This window comes from Xiphophorus maculatus, chromosome 12 (assembly GCF_002775205.1).
Source record: "Xiphophorus maculatus strain JP 163 A chromosome 12, X_maculatus-5.0-male, whole genome shotgun sequence".
Classification (NCBI taxonomy): domain Eukaryota; kingdom Metazoa; phylum Chordata; class Actinopteri; order Cyprinodontiformes; family Poeciliidae; genus Xiphophorus; species Xiphophorus maculatus.
Genome location: NC_036454.1, coordinates 5,657,404 through 5,683,879, shown reverse-complemented (window position 1 = coordinate 5,683,879; position 26,476 = coordinate 5,657,404). Strand labels below are relative to the sequence as shown.

The following is a 26,476-nucleotide window of genomic DNA, read 5'->3' as shown; positions in this document are numbered from 1 at the left end:
GACATTTTTTATTTTCTTATTTCTTCTTCTTATTATTATTTTTCTAAATGGTTTTTTGGTTACAGAAACCTCATAATCTATTTTGATTATTGTTGATTATTTTGGTTATTTAAAATGTTTTCCAGTTCAAGAGTTAAGATAATAATGAGTTTTATTATTACCTTAAATACCCTATTTTTTAAAATGTAGCTTTATTTATCTGTGTACCTTGCCGCAATAAATAATAAGTAAATGAATCAATTAATCGCATGATTAATAAAAACGAGCTCAATGATTTCCATTTGCATGATTTATCGTTTTTCACTTTTCTCTCTCTCTTTCTTTCACAAACTGGATGATTAAAGTTTTCAGGATAATGTAAGTTTTTTAGGATAATTTTGTTTAGACTTAATAATAAATTTTATTTGTTACTGTTATTTTGTTTATTTATCTGTATATTTTAAATATCTTACAGTGTTAAAATTTGGTTAGAATTAGATTTTTGAGAGCGTCTTTTTGCATTAATATGCCATTATCATTATATTACTTTAAAATGGTGTAAAAACAACAGTATGATTGTTTATTGCAATAAGTTCTGGGACAAAATTTGCTATCATTACAGGCCTAGTCGTGATTGCTTGATAAGGGTCTTCTGGATTTTTTGCAGGAATGTGATGCCATATTTTCATTGGAATATGTGTGTAAAAGTGGCATAAATGTCTCGTGGGTCGTATTATAGCTGTTTTCTTTGTTTACACGAATAAATGCACATGAAGTCAATTAACTTCAATAAATAGAAACCTGGAGTTTTCTATTTATTTTTTCTATTTATTGTTTTGATTGTGAAAATGTTTCTGACCGACAGCAAACACCAATGTTTGCCTGTGAACACAGCTTCTGATTGTCTTACGGTTCCAGTGTTAAAAGTTCATTAAATTTTAACGTTTATTGATATTTGAGAATGTGGTCTTGCATTTTTATTTTGCCATTACCATTGTTTTACTTGAAAATAGTGTCAAAACAACAATATTTCAGTAGCTTATATTGAAATATAAACTGTTATAAATTCTGGGACAATTTATCATCCAGCAAAATTTGTTATTGTGACAGGCCTATTTTCCTCTGAAGCACTTTAAATTACATTAATTTTAATCATATTATACAAACAAAATAGTCTTAGCAGATGTTTGCATAGGCTTGGTGCAGATATGGCTTCTTAAGACGTCAGTGGAGAACAGAAAGTAAACTTTGACTCGTGCGTTACTACAGACTCGCTTCTCTTTACTGCATATCTAAAACACTTTGAATACAACAGGTTATTGTTTTTGAGCGATGGAAATATGTTGCCGTGTTGAATCTAGTCAGATGTTTGGTTCTGAATTATTCAGTTCATCTGGTGTGCTGTTAGGAATAAAGAATATTGTATAAGTTTAATTAATTCTATTACTCATTCAGGGTCATAGTGTTTGTGTCGCTCAGAAACTGGAATGAGTAATAAATGAAAGCGGTGCATAAAGGAAGGCAGCTGAAAGAAAAAAAATCACTGCATTTTAATATGTATAGTGTCTTATTTCTCGACTTTAAGTTGGTAAAGTTTGAAAAGTTTTATTTTTTAGACATTTTATTTTTTCTTTGTGTTTTGACGCTGAAGTTGCTGCTGGTGTAACTTTCCCCTTGATTCCCTCTTTCTGTTTTCAGAACGCCTAAAAAGTCACGAGTGTTACGCTTTTTCCTCAAATAAAGCTCATTAAAATTCAAGAATGGCCCTGTTTCATAAATGCGATTGAGATTCCTCTGAATTAAAAATTAAAATCAGCGCAGTCTTTGCTTTCTGTCACTTGTTTAAGGTCTAATTAACGAAGTCCTTGGTTGTATTTCAGAATCTGGCTCGTTGGACCGATGGCAGCTGCCGTGAGTGTGAATGCCACGATACCCGGGTGACTTGTTATCTGCGCTCCTGCCCCACTTGCCCACCAGGAACTCTGGCCGTCATAAAGGAAGGCCGATGCTGCCCCGAGTGTCAGGAGGGTACGTAATTACTCAGAATCTGCTGGGGCTGGACAAGAATCAGAAACTTACTCCTTTATCTTTTTAAACTTGTTTCCCTTTTTTCGGAAGACTGAAAGGTGATTTCAGGGTGAAGTTGACCCTTGACCTGAATGCATCATATGTACTAGCTGGTTTTATGTGTTCACAGCAGATCCCTTAGGTTTAAAAATGTGACTCTTTTTTAAATTATAGAAGTTAAAAAGAGCTGGGTTTAACTCCAGTGTGCACTTCCTGCTAAAACAAAAAGGAAATTAACTGAAATCTTAACTAAGATCCATGCATTCAAAACAAATAAACCAAATAAAAACAACCTAGGATCTGGCTCCATTTTATAAACTGTAGATATCAAGACTCAAGTTGTTTGCATCAATGTGAATTTCTTTAATAATTACATGTTTTGATAAGACCATGAACAATTCTCCTTTTGTATCATCCTGTGATTCCTTCACAAGTTTCCCTTTTTTCGGCAGCATTAATTATATGTTGCATAAACTTTTCTTTGTCTCTCTTTGCCTCTCTAAAGATATTATATTGAGTTTTATATGTTAAAATTCCTTCACCGTATTGTCTAAGCTTGAATGAATAAACCAGCAGACAATGTTACCATAAATACTTTATAAATAATAAAGTATCTGTAAATATGTAAACAAGAAGCTTGAAGAGGCTCATAAACAGGGAGCGAGTTTATAGTTATGAATAACAGACTGAAAGTGTCTATTGGGGGAAAGCCATGCAGGCTCAGCTGCAGATTGCTGTTGCCTGAGGAAAAAAACATTCACACTCACTAAAAAAGGTTTTTTATTGATTGTAACTTCATAACTCATAAATTATTTGGTAACTTTTGTCAATTTGTTGTTCTGGGCTTCACTTCTGGGACTCGGTGACCCATTGTTGGGACTTTTGAGAAACCTGGCGAGCAGTCTGACACTTTTCCATCAGAACCAACATGATCTTCTTCAGCAGTTTGATCTATTGTAACGTGTCTGTTGGCTTAGACCAGGGGTCACCAACACGGTGCCTGCGGGCGCCCTGTCGCCCGAGGGGACATTGTCAGTCGCCCGCGGAGCAAGTTCTAAAAATAGCCATTGTCATTAGGGAGCACTGCCAAAGAAGTTATTTAATTTAATGTTTTTACATTAAATTAATAACATTTGTTTAGATTTAGATTTTTAAAAAAGTAAATTATAAAAAATGTTTAAAATAAATTGCTTTATGCATAAAACTATTTTCTATGGTTAAAGTTCAGAACTATGCGCAGACGCCTGCAGGATTTTATCGGAGGGCAGCAGCGCCTGCAGCTGTACGGCTGCAGCAGCTCTGCCTACCTTAAGATTTTCCTTGAAGTTAAAAAAAAGAAAATAATAATTTCTGAAATTTTTATTATCGAATCCTCTTTACAATTAACAAAATTGTGGAGAAAAAAAAAAGATCTTATGTGTCAAAACATCTTGTACGTAGCGCACGTCTGAGTCTGTGGGGGTCAAAGGGCACGCCAAAGCTTAAATCTGATTGGTCAGTTTGCTTTTGTTCATTTGGTGGCTTGGCGCTTTTTCTGTAAGCTAAAAATGGATGAGCAGAGTTTGAACCTCCCGTAGTTCTAAGAGCGGTTTGGATGCCGGTTGAGCTTTTTACCGTGTCGGTTCTGGCGGGTCGCCTGTTCATGAGCTTCTTTGATGTTTCCCGAACTGGAGAGCTGATGGGTCACCTGTCAGCTGACATCTGCCGCTCTTCCTGAGCGTCGCGCCAAGACTGCGGGTTAAACAATTTAATCTAGTTGAAACATTTCCCAAAAGAGTAAAAATTAAGCAAACATTGTTGCTTCACCTTCTCCTCCTTTGTCACCACCTGAACCTGGGAATCAACATCCTCCTCTTTCCGTGGATCTCACGGGTATATAGGCTTCACTTCCATGTCTTTATTATTTAGTATCGTTTGTGTTAAAAAAAAACAACCAAAAAAAAGAGTGTGCTGTTTAGTGGTTTAGGTTTGTGTTGCTTTTGTGCGACGCGCTCATGATGCGCGTTGGAGAGGTGGTTGTGCTCTTACAGGTCAGGTGCAGTGATAGTTTTGTACGTACCTTCCGATCTGTCGGACATTTTTTTTCAACATCTGCTGGTGTCAGCCAACGGGTGACCCGTCAGCTTTTAAGTTTGCGAAAACAACAAAACTACTAATAAACCGGCGACCCGCAAGAACCGCACACACTGTATAAAGCTCAGGCGGGATCTTAGAACTATGGGAGATTCAAACTCCACTCATAATTTTTAGCTCACAAAAAAAGCAAACTGACCAATAAGATTTAGGCTTTGGCGTGCCCTTTGACCTCCACAGACTCACACTGATGTGCGCTACAAACTTAAAACTCTGAACTAAGAACTTCTGATCACATAATAGCAATTAACCATAGCTGCCATGATAAATTATTACTGATAATTATTGTCAGTAGTCCCTAACATTAATATGAAAAAATCAGCACAAAAGTAACAAAAACTTTTGTGAAATTCTGAAGGGACTGATCAACGTGAAAAGATGTAAAAAAGATGTAAAAGATCTCGTGAAAAGATCTTTGTTTGTTCACCCGATAAATCATAAAAACATGGCACGCCATCATCCTCCGACTACTTCCTGTTGCCTTCTTTGTGGTTTTTGCCAGTGGCAACATCTTGTTGTTGAGGCGAAAAAAAGTTTTTCTATCGAAATTGTTTTTGATACGGACAAAATAAACTTACATCATCTCAGCACCAACACTTTTTATCCAAAAATATATATACATTTTTAATTGGCTTGTTTCCTTCAGCAAATTTATTTTCAAAATGTAAAATTACGCAATTAAATCGTCATTGGAAGCACAGTTGGGTGTCAAACCAGAGAGGAAAACAAATCCTCCTTCAGTTTATCTGTGTGGTGTTGAATAAGATTTTTTATTGTTTTGTGGCTAAGAATAGATAAGACATAAGCTCACAACCTCCTTCTGTCTTTTTCTCTTCATAAATCTTCTGCTCAGTCTATTAATCAAGGGCCGTCTTCAGGCCCAGAGGTCAGTAATCTGCTCTCCTATTGGTCAGTTCTCACCTGATGGTCATGCTGCGTTCATGTCTCATGGGAAAAGATGGAAATATGAGCTCGGTGCTGTTAGGTTTCGACCTGCTCTCTTTAATATGGAACACATTCTGTATAAACAAGAACATCTTTTCAAGAAAAAGCAGAAACAGTAGCCATATTCTTTAATGTTACACATATTGTCCCATTTTATTGGGACCAAAACAAAATACATCGGAAGAAAGTGGAAGAAAAACGATACTTTATTTTAGATTTGTCCAAACATTTCCAAAAACACGCAAACTAAAATCAATCAAATAAACTAACCCGATTTTTATTTTTTATTTTTTTTAAATGTATTGTAGATCCAAAGCTTGAAAGGGATTTTAACAATTAGGAAGATTATAGATCATGGGGAAAAAAAGGTGGAGTAAATTTCTGCCAAAAAAAACCCTCAGAAATTTAGTGATTAATCTCAAAAAGTGTTTGTCACTTTAAATAAGCTGCTTTTGGCCACGCCCCAAACTGAAAATGGCTGCAAACAGATATGCAGTTATACAGCTATGTCGCAGTATGTAGCTATGGGCTTGAAAACGTTTAGAGTTGAAAACTGTTCAAACCGCAAAAGGTTTCAACCAGATGGAGAGTGGATCTAAAAATGACTGACTCAGAGGAGCTACATGCTAATGCATGCCACACTTTTTAAAAATATATAACAACTAGTATAATTTATTTTAAAGTAATGGACCACTTTGTGTTGGTCATTCATTAGTTCTCCAGATAGATCTGATTGTCCAGGATGGAAATCCAGACCTCCCTCTATCAGAAAAGTCTTGATTTACGTTATTGAAAGTCTAGAAACTTTAATGAACAAGTCTGAAGTTCCCCTGTGAAGTTGGACTGATTGACTTTGATTTCGACTCCCTGCTGTGAGTCTGAGATGTTTGATAATTATGCTCTGTGACTGTAATGTGAGACCAGCGCACAGTTATGTGACTTTATCCATTTCACCAATACTTTCACCAACAAAGTGAGGAGCAAAATGGATTTAATCCATCTTTAAACTTTCTCTTGTACTGGAAATTTGTCTGCAGACAGGAGGGGAGATTTCCATTATGAAGCAGCTGTTTTTGGCTTTAGTTATTAAATTGGCTTCTTTTCAAGAGAGGAGGGCAAGTTCTTGAAGGTCAAAGCTCTCCAAGCAATCAAACACATAAACAACAATGGCCATTTTACCGTAGCAATCAGGAATCCTCCCTTTACTTGTCATCACAGGCTGTTATCTGTTGTGGTTTTTTCAATTTTGTACCTCAGGGATTCTGGCTTATTAAGCTTGTGATAAAAATAAAAGCGCTCTGCGCTGTGCAACGTCAAAGCCAGACACAAAAACGCTCCTGCATCTACATAAGTGGAGCTTCTTATATAAATGTACTCATTTGTTTCCAGTGGTAAATATGCATAAAATAACATGTTTTCAAAAAAGATTTCATGATGGAAAGACTATATTCATGCAAGAAATTAGTTTATTACCAAAAACCACAGCTGAGCAGAGCAATAAACAGTTTAGTGGTGTTCATATTAGCCGGTAAATCTGTCAGTGGGTCAGAGCAAATACTGCTAAGTATCTTAAAGCTCCCATTTTTTTTTACAGATTCTCTCGCTATTTTCTGCACAAGCTCCTGCAGTTCTCCCTTATCTCCAATAAAAAGTCTGGCCTCAGGGTGAAATTTAAGGTCAAAAAGTGAGATGAGAGGCAGATGAAAAGAAGATGAACGCTGGAATGAAATGAAACTGTGAAGTCGACGGAACAAAAAAAGCGGCAGATTGGAGAAGGAGAAGAGTGATGGAGATACTTGGAACAGTATGTTCTGGCTTGCTGACAGTCTTATTGGTCGTTAGGATTAAAGCAGCATCTCATTTTTCTCATGTTCAACTTTCCTTTCCCACTTTCACGCCCTCACAGTCTCTCCTGCTGTAACTCCTTGTTTTATTTTCCCCTGTCATTTTCTTCCTCCTTCCTCTCCTCCTACTGTCTCGCTCTGCAGTTGTCACATTAATCGGTCCTCTCAGTCTGCTGTTTTATTTTCTCAATACGGTCGCTGTGAAATCAAGTGGAAACGGCATCGCACATTGTTTGACGAGCCCTTGCTTTCATTCGCCTGTTCTGCAACCCAGATTGGACGGGCCTTATCTCTGCCTTCTCCCTTTCTTTTATTCAGAGAACATGACAGTGACAAAGCGTTTTTTTAATTTGCACATGGCGTTCGGATGCTGAAGAGGCAAATCATTTCAGAAGACACTTGGGAGAAACAAAATGTTAAATCCATCTCTACAAGATTCAGAATAGTTTCTTTGCCTCGCAGGAAGATTAAAATGTTTTCTATACTGTTAGTTTTCCACAGTTAGAATAATAAACAGTGTTTTATGGTAGGTTTTTGTAGCATATGCCTGCTTTACGGTGTTTTTGTCATCTGTATACTGTAGAAATCTAAAATTAACAGACAAAAAGAGGGGACAGGTATTCTTTATTTGCTCATTAACACTTAAATATGTCCAAAATACCAGATTATATAAGGTGACTTATGAGGGCTCATATATTGTTGTCAAAATGACGGATCGTCTGGGAAATGGTGTGAGCTGAAACTTCGCTTACGGTGTTCATGAAATGCACCGGTGGATCTTCTGGATGACAGAAGATGTTCTCTAAAACTCCCAGTTGGACAGACGATTAAATCTTCCCCAAGTCTGTTAAAACCTGGTGGAACTGATTTAAGATGTGAGTTTTACGAATGTCAGACTGGATGTATGTCTCTAATCATGTAGAAATGTTTTAGCTAGTGAGACATGGCCGCCACCACATGCATTTTCTGCCTAATAAAGTTGGTGAAATGTGTTTTTAACAGCTCAGTGCCATGGAGACTGCCTCTCCTGTTTGGGGACTCCGGACCGGTGCGAGAGCTGCAGAGACCCCAAAGCTTTCCTCCATCTTGGTCGATGTCTGTCCATCTGTCCGGAGGGTTACACCGCGGAGGGACGAGTGTGTGCAGGTAACATTTTCACAAATGTTATCTTACTTTTAAATGCAGCTATGCATGGAAATTAAGAATACAGTCTTTAAAAAGGTAAATTAAAACAAGCTCAATTTCCATTGGCATAATTTATTGTTTTTCTCTTTTTTTCTCTGTTTCTATCAAAAAAAGATTGACAAAAGTCTTCAGTCTGGTGTGTTTTTTTTTGTTTACAGATTCCCTGTAATTGATTTTATTTGTCGTTTCTGTTTATTTTTGGATGTTTAAAATATCTTCCAACTCCAGTGTTAAATATTCATTACAATATAAAGTTTGAGAATGTTTTCTTGCACCATTAAGCCAATATCATTATATTACTTGAAAATGATCTCAAAGCAATAATATTTATTGCAATAACTTCTGGGACAATTTATTGTCCAGGAGTATCATGACAGGCCTAAAAGGAACTTCTTAGAAATAGGCCTGCCACAATAAAGAATAAATCATGGAATCCCGATAAATTAAAACAAACTGAATCATTTCCATTTGCATGATTTATAGTTTTTCTTTTTCCCCTCTTTCTACCAAAAATTGGATGACTAAAGTGTTTAGTCTGGGGCTTTAGTCTCGATTAGATTTTTTTTGAGGGACAATTTCGTTTCAATATCCATTTTATTTGTTGTTTTGTTAATTTATTTTGGATATTTCTAATGTCTTCCAGTTCCAGTGTTAAATATTCTTGCATTATTATGTCTTTATTACCATTATGTTACTTGAAAATGGATTCAAAACAATAATATTGTCATTTATCGCAGTAACTTCTGGGACAATTTATCATCCAGCAAAATTTGTTATTGCGACAGGCCTATTGACAAGTTTAATTGGAAATTCTACCTGCCTGAAAAAGTTCATGGCTGAACTTTAGAAGCAGTAGAAACCCACATTTAAGTATGAGAACATACAGAAGGTGAATTTGGCACATCTGTTTGTTAAACAGATGGATGAAGAGGTTCCAGACAGACTCTTTTACAGCTTCAGCTGTGCTGATGAAAAGACAGAAATCGCAAACATTGTCGCTTCACAACCAAAACCTTTGGCCATGACTCCCATATTTAAGCTGCAGGCATCTTGTTACAGAGCAATTACTGATAAGCACCGAGCAATTTGCTAATCACAAACTATCACTCCACCAGAATCACTAAATAGGTAAATATATGGATGCCAACATGGCTGCCGGAAGCCATCATTTCATCGCAGCAGTGGCGGCTGATGGATAAAATTGCAACATCTCACCTTTCATATAATTAAACGTCGGGTAAATCTATCTACTACTGCCAGCCACCAGCCTCAACATGGCACCTCTGGAAATGTGTAAATTACTTAACGAAAGACAAACTCACAAATATGTTGACTAACCCGACAGCTTTCTGTGCTGAAAAGATAAAAATAATGCCTATAAGAGTCTGAATTAAATTTATATGAGAAAAAAATATTATTTCTTGTCTGATTAATAGCTGTGAGAGAGTATTGAACCTTCTGTAAGTATGTTTCAGTTTAGACCAAGACTCAGTTTGGATGTAGCTTTCTGTTTATAGTTGTTGTTGTTTACCAATAATTGCTATAATTTTTGAATCCTTTCATCTGTTCTCTGGATGAGTGAGATGTTTGCTGCCCACAGCTTTCTACATGCAGATGTGAAATAATAGAGCCAAGTGTGAAAAAGAAAACACTCATCAGCAGCTATAGCTGTTAATGCGTTTTAGCAAACTGAAGACTTTCCATTTTTCCTAATAAAAGAGTGGCTGGTGGGGATTGAAAAAAAAAGTTTGATTCTATGATTTTTAGATGTTGCACATGAAATAAAAAAAGCGTGAACCCTGAGCTAATCCATAATGTGAATTTTAAAAGGGACCTAACATGCAAAATTAACATTTTTCACATTTTTAACAATCCAAACGCTTTTAATAAATCATCCAGCCATTTTTTGGCAATAACTTAAAGGTTTTTGGTGTCTGGAAAATGAGCTGTTTCAAAAACTTCTCAATTGTTGAGTCACACTGTGCCGTTACCTAGCAACCCCAGGGAATCCCAGCCCGTTACCTAGCAACCCAAGCTGAGCTCCAGCATGTTTGGTCAGCTGGTTTTACCACTCAGTTCGCTGTACAATGGCTGCTGGAAAAGACAAGAGTTTTGTTGTTGATTTACCATCCAGAAACTGCTTGCTGTATTCTTGTTGGTTGTGCAGGAGGCTCCACTTCTACTTCTCAAAGATGGACATTTGTATAATTGTGCATCTGTTTGCAGGCATTCTCACATGCGAGTGTAAATGTTGAGTTTAAACATCCAGTTTGAAAAATCACTACTATAATTGACCCTCCCCTCTTGATCCAGTGACTCATTCTGAACTGTAATTTGGAAACAAAATCAAGATTCACACCAAGCTTTTCTGGGGCCGAATACGGAGCCCTGAGGCACTCCAGATTTGTTGAACGGTTTCCAATATGAAAATAAAAATTTTATCAGATGGGTAAGGCAGATTTACGTTGTACTGGAAAAGCTTTGAAAACATTCTTTCTGTTTCATTTAGTACAGAAGTGTTCAAAGTGCTGCGCGGGGGCCGTTTGTGGTTTTTTATGTGGCCCCTGAATGCATTTTAAGAATGTTGCATATTTGGCCATCCGACACTTTTTGTAATTTTTTTTAGGATGAGATTTTCTGTCTTCTTACATGGAAAATGTTGACAACACAAATATTTAATTTTATTTATTAAATAAGTTGTGCCACATAATAAGTTTTTATTCAATCATCCAAATGTAATGGACTTAAAAAACAGAAAATAATAAGTCCTAAAACATAAACAACAAACATTTAGGCAAACATAATATTTTATTTTAAATATTTATTTTAATTATTTTATTTATGGTTATGGAGGGAACCTGAAATAAATCCCAATATTTTTGCATTTTTAATTGCAATGTAAGAATATTTTGGCGCCTGAACACTTTCAGCTTCAGTACAAAAAGTTTGTACACCTCTCTTTTAGTCTGTCTAAATAAAACCAGACATCAGGAATGAGTTATTTAGGTCAAGCTAGAGGCTTCTAACCTTGTTATAAATTTCCCTCTAAAGTTGTAAAAGTTGCAGCGGTTCAGCTCACTGCAGTGTGTTCATGTTGAAAACAAAGATATTAGAAGTATTAAATGCCTTTCTGCCTCCTTTTTGTTTTTATTGAAGTGTGTGAAACTAAATATTGATGTTTTCGCATCTGAGCAGATGTAGGCGAACATACGGTGACGAGGCAGAGCTTCATATCTCTAATGAGATCAAATCTTCCTCCCTTTAAATTTCTCATCATGTTTCCTCAGGGTGTTCATTTTCTGTTTCTCCTCTCACCTTCCTCACTCTAATCTGTATGGAGCCTTCATCCTCATGACTTTCTCTTTTTCCCCTGCTATCTGTCTCTGTGTGGGTGGCTGTTTGCTTTAAAGGGGATTTAGTTTTGTATTCGCTATTCTACTTTAAAAAGAAACTTTGCTTTGCATTTTTTCCTCCTCCTACATGTCCTCAACTCAATGTTATATTGTGAGTTTATTGTGGTAAAGAACCACAAACCTCCCAGTAAAACGTCTTTATCTCAGTGTTTCATGGTTTGTGGTCTTAGTTGTAATTGTTTTAAATAAATCTTACTGCAGTGTTTTAGGTTGTTAAATTTTAGCTCCAAGTTGAATCAAAGTAAACAACTGCAATCACCATTCTTCTGTTTCTTAGCCTCAAAATACAGTCTTATCATCAGGATTAAACACATGGGAAAAACTTAAATAGAGAGAATAATAATCTAAGGCATTGTGTGTCATATCAAAACTCTGAATGTTCTTAAAGGGCGGGACAGAACGAATTGATAAAACCTGCTAAACTGTTAACATATCAATAAATAGCTGCTTGTTTCAGCATTCACTAAGTGTTTCTTAAAATTAAAAATATTGGCCATCTTTTCACACTAGTCAGTTCATCCAGGATACTGTGATTTAAAAAGAAAATTCACAGATTTTGTGGTGCTAATTTAGAAATATCTGTAGGGAATTTTTATTATATTTATGTTAAATATGACTTCTTATTACCATATCGGTCACAAACGTGACATCCAGGAAGGCTGAGGCAGCAGTCACTTACAATCAAAATTTCCGGCCAATTTTAAGAAAAATTTGCAGTAAAAATAAGAAAAAAATGTGTTGATTTTGTGTGGATTTTGCAAATTTGTGAAAAACTTCAGGGACTAATTGATGTAATTTGGAGTCTAAAGGGCCACATAAAAAGCTACGGTGGACCAGATTTGGCCCCCTGGCCTTGAGTTTGACACATGCAATCTAAGGAAATAAGTCCATGATCTAAGTTAATAAACAACAAATAAATGATAAAAACCTCAGAGCACTTGGAGTCAGTCACTTCCTCTGATCCAAGTTATATCTGAATCAGACCTTTTCCCTCTGGTTTCTAATTTTATTTCTTTTTCTTGTCAAGTCGAGTTCACAGTTTTGTTGGATTAAGCAGATTATTCATCTTTGGAGTTTATTTCCTTTGAAGCCATAACCTGCAGAGTTTCATTAAAGTTACACAAAACTTCAGACCCCCAGCAGAGAAATCTACTTCTGCTCTTGTTTCATTCTCTCACAGCAAACACTAAAATCACATTTCAGTTTGCTTCCTTTCTCTGGATGTTAAGGGAAAACTGTGTTCACTTGGATTTGTGCTGAGGTCTCCAGTTTTTACTTCCATGTTCCCTTTAACAATGTGACAACCCTCCAGCAAACTCTGGATTTAAAGTCTCCCTCTGGGTTTCTGCATGTGAAATTCACAACCTGCTTTCTGTTTCAGTCCTGCAACCATTTCCAGAGCTCAGGTTTGCTCAGAAAATTTATTTCTAACGCAACTTTTTGGTCACATCCCTTTTTTTCCCCTTCAGCCTGCCCAGAGTCCTGTGCCACCTGTTCCAGTCGGTGGGATTGCCAGTCTTGTAACTCCCAGTTGCCCTTACTGGGCCCAGACAGAGACCAGTGCTTGGATTCCTGTCCTGCTGGTTCCTACCAGCACGACAATGCACACTGTCGCCGTAAGTATCACAACATCTCATGCTGATCCAACATAATGCAAGAAAAAGTAAAGTTAAATTTACATAATTACGAAGCAGAAAAATCCCGCTAAGTATTAATTTGTCTAGCTTCTAATGCAAATATCTTATTTCACTTCAAGTAACACAAAACTAACTTTTCAGCAACATATAGGAGCTTGTTGTTTTAGTAAATAATTCCTTAATATTTGTGAAAAAGTACTAGTTCCACTGGCAGATTACTGAATTCATAACAGGAAAAATGTTTTGTTGTAAGTGAAATAATCTGCCAATGCAATAAGTACTTTCTCATGAATATTATGTATTTATTGACTTAAAACAAGATCTTATATCTTACTAAAAAATTACTTGTAAATTAGTTTCCTCTCATTTCAAGTGTACTAAGAAGTTTGTACTAGAAACTAAACTAAAAATACTTGGTACAATTTTGTGTTTTTGCAGCACAAACCTATTTTTGCTTAAAATGAACTGATGGAATTTGATGCATGTTTTGTTTACAGTCTTTTCCTCTTGTCAGTCACATAATTTAGACACAATCTCTAAACCGTCTGATGAGAAAGATTTGTTTCTGAATCAAATTGTGACCCTTAAAATTGAATCGATACACACTGGAAGATTCAGCTGTCCACTGACTACACAGTAAATTTCAGTATTTTTAGAGTTCTGTGCCTCTAAATGAGATCAACATCACAGAGTGTCGTTTCTTGGTCTTTGCAGACCTCCCTAATAAAACACTTTCACTAGCATCCTGTCCTCTAATGGCCTCAGTCCTGATAAGGAGAGCCGTAAACATTGTGTTTCAGTCAGAGTCTTAAATATTATTCTCTCCTTCTGACATTTCATGCAAATATTAATTTCCTTTCATCTCAAATTGTTGCTTTCTAAGCAGCACTTTTAGGAGCGGCTGTGTCTGTTTTTTTGTATTTCTGTTTCCTTAAATGAACTTTGTAAGACTTCTTTTTGCCTTGAATGGGGTATTAGAATAGCTCTGAATTTTTCAGGAAGCGATGGAGGGCAAAGCTCCCTCTGGGAACCGAGTATTATTGCTTTAGTATTGTGCAGATTTAAGAAGTTGTACTTTTTAAGTCTGGGCCTGCTGGGTTGTTGCTGCACTTTGGTCCTGAAAGTTACATAAGGTTTCATTTCTGCTGGAAGAAAAGAGGAAACTACTCAGTTTGGAGAAAGTATTTGTTTGTTTTTGTATTTTTGGTTTCTATATGTCTTTCATTCCTCTTTACCAACGTTTCGATTCATTTTGGTGATTTAAAGTCAACATTTTTGTCAAAAGACCTTTTTTTATGAGGCTGAGTATAAAGACTTTTATGTCAGTTTTACTTAGTAAAACCTCAAACAGCGATAAAAGGAGCCAAAAAACATATTAAAGATACCACCTTCTTTACAGGTCAGTAATAAGACAGTATCAGGGCAGTTCAGTTTATTTTTTATGTATGTACCATTAATCTGATTCAGTCCAAGTTCATTCAGTTCCACTATAAATTTACATTATCCTCAAGTTTAAATTTTTAATTAATCTTCAGTTGTAACTGTTCAGTTTTTCCATTCTTCCATTATATTGTATTACATACACATTTTTACAAATCTTGAAGACATTTTTATTTTGAAATTCTGCCAATCTAATTTAAATATGGCTGATCCAGAGTCCTCCAGTTTTCTAAGAAAACAATTTAAGAGTTGGTTTAGAAAAACAAGATCTTTGCTTTTCCTCGTTATTGTTGAGCCACACTGCACCATTACCTAGCAACCCTAGCCCGTTACCTAGCAACCCGAGCTAAGCTACAGTACATTTGGTCAGTTGGTTTTATCACTGTATGAGCCGTACAATGGCTGCTGGAAAAGACAAGTGTTTTGTTGTTGACTTACCATTCAAAAGCCACTTGATGCATACTTGTTGGGTGTTTAGGAGGCTCCACTTCTGCTTTTCAAATTGCTATAGCTGTATAATTAAGCATTTGTAGCAGCCATTTTCATATGCGAGTGTAAACGTTGAGTCGGGCAAGGTGCATCTTATTTGGATCTAAAGAGTGACAAGAGGCCCTAAATCAGGTCAATATATTCACAACTGAGTAGATTAAAATCTCATCATCCAAGAATGTTTTTGTGCAAAAATGTAATGAACAGGTTTGCTATAGACCTATCTTAATTTCCTTAAAGGAAGCAAAAAAAGTCACCTTTAAACCAGCTGGTGTTATTTTAGACATTCCAGCAGGACTACTTTCTAAATACCGACAGATTTCTGTTGGTTTCTTGGCTCTCTATCTATTTTCCCAAAACTTTTCTTAATTTATTCCAACTATCACACCAGTTTTTTTCCCATTGCTTTAATTGTGGCTCAATTTGTTTTAATTTCTATCGACATCTGATGTGAGATAAACACTGATGTGTTTGTTTCTGTAATTCAAATGCTGAATGAGCCATCAGCTAAATGTTTCATCCAGCATTTCTGGCAGTTTTAATTTCAGATACGCCTTTTTATGTGGCTTGAGAGTTGAGACAATCAAGCTAATTGTTGTTTACACACCAATAACAACAACACTGTTTGCGTGTTGAAGTGCGGGAAGCGGATTAGTGGACTCCCTGCAGATGATATGTAGAGATAAAATGACCCAGGGTGGGTGTGTGAGCAGAGAATAACCACATGGTGAATTGAACGGTTTTGCAGCTCCGTTTCTCTCCTTAATAACTGCAGACCTCCCTGTGCTCACGCTCAATAAGCAGCCTTACATTGGCTAGACCGCAGCAGCTAATGCAGGAACTCTGGATAATACTCCGTAACTAGACAGATGGCAGCATTGTGAAAACTCTCGGTGGACACGCCGGGTGACCTCCGTCCTGCTTTTTGTGCAATCCATTGTAAGTTGCACATATAGAGCATTAATCATGTCTTCACCACAATAACAGCTGATGTGTTGCTCTAGAACGCAGCACGGGAAAATCAAGAGGTTGTTGTGATGTCCACTCATCTACCTACACCTGCTGCAATAAATCAATTGATGGCATGATAAATTAAAACAAACGCAATAATTTCCACTTGCATGATTTATTGTTTTTCTCTTTTCTCTCTATTTCTACTAAAAAACTGGATGATAAAAGTCTTTAGTCTGGAGCTTTGGTCTCAACTAGCCCTTCTTTTGGGGGACAATTTTGTTTAAAGAGACTCCATAATTCATTTTATTTATTACTCCTGTTGTTATTTTTTATTTTATTTAAAATGCCTTCCAGTTCCCATGTTAAATGTTAATTATAATTTAAAGGTTATTGATATCTGAGAATGTGTTCTTTTATTATTATGCAATACTTGAAAATCATCTGAAAACAACAATATTATCGTTTGTCACAATAACTTCTGGTACAATTTATCGTCCAGCAATATTAGTTATTGTGACAGGCCTACATATAGCTACCACAGGTGGGACTTGACTCAACTTTTGCCTGTCTTTACTTGCGACTTGACGCGTGACTTGAGGATAAAGACTTGAGACTTGCAAAACACTGACCTCTGGTACCTGCTCTGCATTCATCCAGGTTTGATACTGTAAAAAAAACAAAACAATTTGCACCACTAAGCCAGTTTTTGTAATTCAAACCCTTTGTGGGATTCATCCTGCCAGTCAGCCATCCAATTTCTTTTAATCTCAAACAGGCTTTAATAGGAACAAAAATCCCTTGTTTTTTTCTCTCCTACAAATTTCTCCAGAGGATGAAACAAACACAAAAAAAGAAGAGGGACTAACAATCACCGCGATTGCAAATCAGCAGATGCAGCAGTGAAACGTATCAGGCCCAATTCTGCCTGAGTGGATTTCTTGCTGGAGAAAATGGGAGGAGGGATTGAGGATGGAGGTAAAGGGGATGGGAGCTGACGGTGGTAATGAGCTCCTGAGGTGTTTCGCCAGATGGTAACTTTTTCTGCCAGCAGACCCGGACCACCCGGAAAAGCAGGGTGCTGCTGCAAAACTTCTCTTTTTAAATACGGCGAGTTTACCAGAGCTTCAGTGGAGGTCTGCGAAAAATGATGGAGGCTTTGTGTTAAATCTTCTCTGCTACCGTTTACAGGTGCTGTCAGGGCGCCTGCACAAAACTATCACTGTACCTGACCCATGTATGTACCACATGTGCATGGCGCACAAAAACAGTGGGCCTAAACCGCTTTTTTCTTTACAAATTATACTAAATAATAGACACTCTGCAAAACCCCACAATCTTACCAAGTATTTTTAGTCTTGCTTTTAGTGCAAATTTCTTAGTAAACTTGACTTGAGACAAAGCTAATTTAATAGTAACTTATCAATCAGATACAGGAGCTTGTTTTAAGTAAATAATTCCTTAATGTTGGTGAAAAACACCTTGTTCCATTGGCAGATTATTTCACTTATAATATGGGGAAATTGTCTTGTTATAAGTAAACGTATCTTCCAATGTAACAGGCACTTTTTAGGGAATATTAAGGAATTATTTACTTAAAACAAGCTCCTGTATTTTGGTGAAGTTTTGAAGTGTAATAAGATATTTGCACTGGAAACAAGGGTAAGTGAAGCAACAATGTTTGCTTGACTTTCGACTAGATTAAACTGTTTAACCTGCAGTCTTTGGGCGATGCCCAGGAACAGCGCGGCAGATGTTACGGTCGGCCAACCGAGTGACCCGTCAAGCTCTTCAGTTCGCAAAGCCATAAAAAAAAGCCTTGTAAACTGGCATAAACTGCTTAACCTCACCATAGAACAATAAATTCATAAATTTTGAGCATAAAAAATGTTTTATCTATAAAATAGCCAAGTGGATAAATAGATTTTCTCTTACAATTGTTTGTATTTTACTTGTTTTGATGACAGATGATGCTTAACTATAGCAGGCTTCAGTTTAAGGTCTAAAAACTTTTCAAATCTTTCATCATAATCTCATTTTCTTGCATAAATGAAATGACAGTTTTATCTGCTTTTCTTCATTTTTAATAGTCTTGACTAAACTGAAATTTGTTCCATTGTTATCAAGTAATACAAGAAAATGTGTTATGGGAACTTTTTGTTTTGTTTCCTTACAGATGAATCTAATTTAAGTTGAATGAATTACAGAAAAAAAAACTGCAAATGTAATTTCACTCCTGAGATCCCTCCAACAACTGCTTTTCAGATGCAGCTCTGCTTTTTCTTTCTAATTTCAGAGGGCTTTTATCTGTCCAAATCTGCTTTCTCCACACTTGGTTTAATTGCTGAATATCTCATCTCATCTGGTTTTCTCACTGGAGGTTTGGGAGATGTGAACCGCTTCTGCAGCGTGGTAATTGTGTCCCGATTCGGCTCCACGGGGACGCAGAGCACAGATTATCCACTGCACCGCGCATCCATCCCAACCTGGTCCTGTTCATGCAGACGAGGGGGTGGGGAGTCTTTCATTAAAAAAAATTTTTTGGCAACTGGCCTGCTAGGATTACATTTGCTGATAACTTTGCGCTTCAGGCTGCCCGGAAAAATAAATTGCTTTCCTGAGAGGAGCAAGGTAAAGGACGTGTAATCCTCTTGTTGGCTGTAACCGTTTTTGGAGGAATAGTTTACATAATATCTGCGAGTGAGTGGGACGTTAAAAGGATTTTTATGGTATTTAAAACAACTGGAGAGAGAATCATGAAACCTACTCTTTATCTTATGCACGTCTCATGGTTTCATTAATATTAAACATGAGGGAAAAAAAAGAAGAAGAAAACGTTCGAGGAGCTGAGGAATGAGGAGGCAGAAAGAAAAGCCCAAGATAGAGATCATCACGGGAGGAGGAAGTTAAAGAGGTGCAGAAGTTCAAAAACAGAGAGATGTCCTGAGATAATGGGGAAAACACAGGAGCTGAATCCATTTCACCTGTTAATCTATAGGTCACTGCAAAGGTTTCCTTCTTTTTCCTGCAACTCCTTCACGGAGAAAAGTTTCCCCGTCTTTAATCATCCATTTCCAGTCATTATTTTAGCTGTCTAGCACCAATTTTTCCTCAAAATTCTGTTAAAATTATTTTTATTAATATTTACGTACAGTTAATGTTTTGCACATTAATAGACTAAATAATAAAGTAATGTAAAAAAAAAAAATAGATACAAGATTCAAGTATAAATGTTACCCTTCTGTGTTCGTCTCAGGTCCAGTAGGTTGACTTCAAGGCAGACACACTCAGGGTCACTGTATTTATTCTAACAAAAGATAAAATCAAGTTGGTGATTAACAGTCCAGCAGCTTCTGGTCCCATACATTTAATAAAAGAAAATAAATATCTCTAAACAAATTGCAGAGCAATACCTCCCAATGAGGCAGCGGCTGACAACAGTTAACCGTTAGCAGCAGCTAGCAACAGTTAAGAGCTAGCAGCAGTTGACAACAGTTAGCTGCAGTTAACGGTCATAAAATTACACATAGCTAACATGCACAACACGAATAACAGTTAAAAACATACAAATCATAACACCCATGAAATGCTGTATATCATTAAATAAGTCTAAAATATATATTAAAATATAATTGTAAAGAAAACACAGAGCGAACGATAATCCCTGCCACAGTTACAAACAGCAACAGAAAAAGGGTTGCTATGGTAACCACCAACTGTCAAGAGCAGCTAACAGAACCTAATAGACCTTACCAGAAGGACCGCTTTTCATTGGCTGATGCCCATTCTACGTGGTCACGTGCTTGGCCGACTCACAAACACACTTAGCTTCCCGTTAGCTAAGTACAGCATGATGGCAGAACTGATACAACTTCTACACCTTGAAGCCTGTCTGCTACACAGTCCGTTGATATCGTAACGGACTGAATGTTATGTTTTTAACGTCTTTGCTCGTCTTGCGGGGCGCAGGCGGTTGCCACGGTAACAGGTATGCTTAAACTACAAAGAGAGAGAGAGAGTAAAAAGGTAGGAGTGGTTTTGAGTTGATCACCTGTTCGGGTTATTTTACCTTTCTTTACCTTTGCTGTGGCGCATTACAGCCGCTGTAGTTTCTAAACGTTGGACTAATTACCTCGATCGTTTGAGTTTACGTCATTCACAACAAACATCAAATAGAACAAATACATTTCATAAAATTTTAACAAACAAATGGCTTCTACCGCGATAATTATGTGAAATTAAATGAATTATATCCCAACTTCAGAAGATTTGCCTTTACCTTTCCAGAGCTCTTTGGTTCCTCCTATCAGGCTGTAGCTTCTCATATTGACGTCATCAAACCAAATTTCAGATCTACCATAACTGACTGACACCTGCTGGCCTCAGGTTTGCAACCAGCTTGTTACTGAGAAACCAGTAACCTCCTCCCAGATGATGACGTTAACTTGTTTGTTCCTCTGTCCATTGTAGCAGCTGATATATTGTGAGAATCCATTAGAAATGATGCACTAATCGAGTCATGTTTACATAGAAACAAGGCGCCGCGAGGCTTTGCTTGTGAGACTTGCGGTCACGTGGGTCGGTTGTGGGCGGAGCTTTGTAAGGTCCATGCACCAATAAATGGCTGGAGATAATACATTAATTATTAAATAAAATAAAATAAATTTGAAGAATAAATAAACAATTTTTGACCAAGTCCACATCTATAATGTCAAGATAAAAGTCTGTTACATAAATAAAAAATAACCCATGTCATGACCAAAATTATATAGTTGCTCCATCCAATGAAAGACCTGCCATGTGTTGTACTCCTGTCACATTACTGCATTTTTCTCAATTTTATAACTTTTAATGATTTTTTTTTTTCAAACCTCAGCTAGCCAGTTGTTGGCATGCATGTCAGCACCATATGAAAATTAACTTGCAAGGACTCAGAAGTTGACTGCAATAGGTAATCAATTAGCTGTGCTTGATTTTAATTCTCATGGAGGTCTTCCTCCCAACAGCCTGAAAGCTGCAGTGTGTCGATCGATTCACAGCGGTTCTGATGATCAAACATCAGATTCTGCAGGAGTGGCGTTGCTTCTGGGAAAGTGGATCAGATCTGGACACCTGCAGAGTTGCAGCGACGGTTCTGGGAGTTTTGTTGTCCGATTCATTTTGTGGATCTGGAGAGGAATTACAAAGACTTCATTGTTGCCAAATAAGATGATGTCAAGCTAAAAAAAGTTGATTTTACATAATATTATCCCTTTGACTGAGAATCTGTAGTTAGACTTGAAACATTAATTTGTTCCCAGGTAAGAAAGAGTTGCACTACCTAAACGTATTTTTAGCTTTTTAAATTTTTTAACCATTTAAAAATTACTCAAGAGTAAAGAAAGTATTTTGCAAAAAGTCTAGTCAAACGTCAACACATCATTTAATGTTTAAAAATGACCTTATTGTATAGACTGAGATATAGTAATATAAACATCAAAGTGAAAATAATTCACAAAATTATGTTTTGTAATTATGCAAAATAAACAGTTTTACAAATCAATTTATTTCAATAGAAAACTTATGAAAATTTAACAAGTACTTCAGGTGTATCTTTGGTGAATTTTTGCTTAAAACATGTTTGTTCTCCATTCACTGAAGATAAAGAAAATTTTACTCTAGTAAAAGAAGTGATGCTCCTGTGTACTAAACTATTCAAGTAAAAGTAAAAACTATTACAGCGTAGTAAAACTCTTTTCTAAAAAGTTATTCAAGTAAATGCAACTAGATGCTACCAGTCTTTATTGTTTTGGCATCTGGAGCGGTTTGCAGTGGAGAGTGATGAAACTGAGATAAGATTTAGCTTTTATTCAGGGAAAAGACAAGTTACTCAATCAGGATTAAAATTGGTTTCTGGCACTTTAATCGAACTCTAGTTTGTTTGCCTAGATAGTCTGGTTTGTTTGGGGAGGTGTGAATGTGTAATATAACTCTGATGGGAACCAAAAAAAACAAACTCTGGTCTGCCTAAAAACCTCGGTCTCGGTTCAGTTGAAGTGAACTCTGGTGCGGTTCAAACGCATAATGAACGCCAAGCTCCAAAAGCAGAAAGTGGACTATTGCGCAGGGCATTCTGGGTAAATACAACCAAAACAAATGTGTGAGGCTAGTATTAGCAGTAGGAATGGGTGGTGGTATTTCACCAAAGACAAGAAGAGAAATCCTACAATCGCTAAAATCTGATGTTACTCCATTTTTGTGTCTTCTTCAGAGGTTTTTGTGTTGTTTCCTTCAGTAGTTGTTGGTGCAGCGCCCCCACAGGTTTGGAGGGGAACAGTTTGATACAGTGTCGTGTGAAATGGAACCGCAGCAACTGAAAATGTAACAAATGTTGCAATTTTGGTCCCGAATTGAATCAAGTCTACAGGACTATCGAATGTGAAAGCAGCAAAATAAAAAGATGAGTGAAACCTAAAAATTGGAAACTGAAAACACTATAGTCAACACGCTGGCATTACACACATTATTTTTCTGAGGTTAAGTGTTTGTTTTTTTGTTAGTTTGCTTGTTTTTTAATCATTCCAACACATGTCGTTGTCTTTGTGTACGTTAGAACAGAATAGCGCCCCCTGCACTCCAAAAGCCCTCTGTCTCCTTCGCAGCTTATCGTGCTGCATTTCCACACTGAGACGTAATGCAGCCTGTCAGGATGACTTTGTAAAAGCTAATGAAAATGGAGAGGATGATTCTTACTCCAATCTCATGATATTCTGCTGCTTATATTTCTTAATTATTGACAAGATCTTTGTTAAACTTTGATCTTTTTCAGATCAGGCCTCCCGATGGAAGCGATATGCTCAGACACGCTCACTATCCTTTAAACTTTTGACCTGAAGACGATCCGGCTTGGATCCAAATGTGATCAATTATTCAATATTGTCTGCAGCAAGGACAATGAGTGCACAGATCTGCTTGCTTTTACTTGGAGTCTCCATGACCTTGCAGTTTCATCTATATTATATACTAACTCCTTTCTTCTTCCTTTTTTGGGATGCAGCTGAAGTTTCCACCAAACAGTGAAAGTCACAGTCACACTTTCAGCTGGTTATTTCCAAAATCACAACAAAGAAGAAAATGAGTTTTGTTTCCTGAGGACAGTTGGCGCAGAGCAGCAGGGATCGGATGATTTATTTTTCACTCCTGTCTAATAATTTCTCAGATACATATTGGCCTCTGTTTTGGAATCTCAGATTAATTAAGATTTCTATCAGCCGTTCTTATGACACTGATTTAATTAATTATACCGTCCTCGGGTGAGTTTCCCCGTGTCTCTTTGAGTTTGCTTCACTTATTATTGCTCCTCGGTTTCCCCCTTTGCTCCAGTCATTTTTTTTTCTTTAATATATATTTTAACCTATATTTAACCTTTAATGTCATCATTTCATTCCTCATTCCTTAGATTTTCTGTTCACCAATCTTTCTGAAGAGATTTAAACAAAATATCCGACTATGATTAGTAAGCAAATGGGGGGGAGGGAATCAGCCAAAATGTCCATTTCATAAAGGCTTTTATATAACCTGGAGATCTATTAATTGAATTTAGCCTCCTTTTTTTACCCAAGAAAGAAAACTTGTCTTATCTTGATTCATTATCCTCTCAGATTAAAATATGCAGCTTAAGGTTGATGAAATTAAAGTTTCATCAACCAAGTGTCTTTTTTTGAGTTTTTTTGTCACATTTTCCCCGATTTCTGAGCTGCTAGGAAAAGATTAGATTGGCAACTATATCACATGCACACAACAGGTAAAATATACATCTGTTCATCCCAGAAATACTTTACAAAAGCCAAGTTGAAGTTTTCCTTCTCCATTTCCCAAACAATGCTGGTCTTTAAAAATACAATGCTTTCTGTGTTTTGCTTGAATGTTTGTGATTAAAAAAAATCAACAGCTATTCCTTGAGATTCAAGCTTGATGGAAAATTTAAATGTCTGACAACTGTGTCAGTGGATAGATGTTAACTAAGGTTCAGCTCTGAGGTTTTTAGTATAACAAAGGTTACCTGAGTCGGTCGCCTTGGCAACCAGTGCTGGCAGCCGTTATGACTTCAAATAAGAGATTATTACATATAAGAAGCACTGAAACATAGAAAATACGGCGTGTGCTTTGGTGGCGCAGGGGTTAAGCACAACCCACAGATGGAGGCCTCAGTCTCGACCTGGTGACCTTTGGTGCATGTCTTCCCCTCCTCTCATTACCCACTTTCCTGTCAATTAACTCTGAAATAAAGGCCACTAGAGCTAGAAAAAAATCTTTAAAAAGCATAGAAAATACTTCAGTGTGTGACTGCAGCGAGCCTTTTCTTCACCTCAGATTTAAATCGTTTTCTTGAAATCTGAGGTTTCAAGAAGACAATTGACTTTGACTTCAAGAAAAATGTCAGTAATAAGAAAAGCTTTTGTTTGTTAAAGTCAAAGTAAATAGTAAACATTTGGATGATTGGGGTTCTGATTAATCTGAAATTGAGATTAATACAGAAATCTGGTTAGTAAATGAGAAAAAAGCATTCGTACTTAATTTTTATTATTACTATTTAACAACAGTTAGCAGCAGCTAACATCTGTTAGCAGCAGTTAGCAGTTGTAAAATTAAGCATAGCTAAAATGCACAACACTAATAATTAAAAACATATTCAAAACATAGAAAAATTACTCATGAAACACTGTGTATCATTAAGTTTGTCTAAAATATGTTAAAATATAATAATTGTAAAGAAAACACAAAGCTGATCCTAAAACATGCCACAGTTACCGACGGCAACAGAAAAAAAAAGGAGGCAGGGAGAGAAGCTGTCAGTTACTGGTTGCTACGGTAACCACCAACTGTCAAGAGCTTAACTTAACACACCAATAAATGTCTGGAGAAACAACTTCTTGACTAAATCAAATATATCGGAAGAATAAATTCATTTCGACATCTATAATATTGTTAAAATAAAAATAGAGAAAAAAACAATAACCTCCTGTCACGATTAAAGTTATGTAGTTGCTCCACCCAATCAGTGATCTGTCTTGTCTTCCAGTTACGTTACTGGAATACTACACGGATGTTTTTTATCTGTGAAAATGTCACATGAAATATTGTGCAGTAATTCACCCAGCTCAGATATAAATTATAATCTTTGTGAAGAAGCAATACTTTAATATTTTAAAGATTTTATTTATATAAAAAATAGTGGAATTAATTTAGAAAGCACTGAACAAAAATCGTGAAACAATGTAATGAATTGAAGGATGATTTCAAATTATGCTTTTTAGTGAGCTTTAAAAGAACCTTAAAATGTAAACTAATAAAAGTGTATAATGTTATGTAGATGAATATATGTTTTGTGGAACCAATGCCAGTATCTGTACGTATGTATACATGCATATTTGAATATAAATTTGTGTATATTCTTTTGTAATGTTGTTAATTTACCAAAATAAAGAGTAACTGATTATTTGATTTCCTCCTGTGTTGTGTAAAAACATGAACTCCAAACTTTAGTGTAGAGCCATGTGTTTTTTGTTTTTGTGTATGTTCTGCTCCGGCTCTGTTGGAACAACATTCTCCACCACCTTAAGCAGTTTCTCTCTCCGTCATGCAGGTTGCCACGCGTCGTGTTCTGAATGCCGCGGAGCGACGCAGCAGGACTGCGTGTCATGTTCCGATCTGGCCGCTTTGCTCAAAGACGGAGTTTGTGTCTCCGAATGCGGCGCAGGATACTACAACCAGGAATCAATCTGTCATGGTAAAAATAACATATCCTTATGTTGCATTATTTAAATGTACAAAATGTCGTCAGGAAAAGTTCTCCGCTTAGTCTCTCTGGTCCTCAAGCCAGTTTAGATCAAGAGGAACATTTATATGAGTGGTTAGGACATCCCGTAAGGAAATAAGAGAAGCTGAAATATAAATTTGATTGGGGTTTTCTCATTTTTGGGACTTTTTTTTCACACCTGCCTCCATTTCCCAAGCTCAATGAAATGTACTTTACTTTTCTCATTTTAAAACGTGGCTCATATAGATATAAAAACCGAAAGAGTTCACTTTCTGAGGCCAACTTGTGTCGATAAAAACACATTTATTTAGTTTCTTAGTTTGCGAGAAGGAATTATCATGCAGTATTTGTAATTGAATTTCTGCCAACTCTTTTATGCTACAACTTGTTAAAACCATTTTCACAAAACTACTGGGTTGGTGCTCTGGATTAAAAAGTAGTTCTAGCCTTTAATAACACTGACTACATTAAGAACCTATAAAAAATTTCTGGCTTCCATAAAAAATAAAAATAAAAAGTGTTTGAATGGCTCAAAAATACGGTGGCCCAGGAGGGTCAACAAAATTCAAAAGCCACAACAGAACAACATAGAGC

At 36.5% G+C, this 26,476-nt stretch overlaps 1 protein-coding gene across 2 annotated transcripts in view; it reads left to right on the top strand.

Annotated features, from left to right (window-relative positions):
• Positions 1-26,476, top strand: part of fras1 (Fraser extracellular matrix complex subunit 1) — a 266,684-nt gene that overhangs the window by 101,501 nt on the left and 138,707 nt on the right. For both annotated transcript variants that reach the window (XM_023343256.1, XM_023343255.1), the window contains exons 11-14: positions 1,860-2,007; positions 7,971-8,114; positions 13,036-13,182; positions 25,709-25,852. In XM_023343256.1, the coding sequence (XP_023199024.1) occupies positions 1,860-2,007; positions 7,971-8,114; positions 13,036-13,182; positions 25,709-25,852 (583 nt within the window). The remainder of the gene's footprint in view (positions 1-1,859; positions 2,008-7,970; positions 8,115-13,035; positions 13,183-25,708; positions 25,853-26,476) is intronic.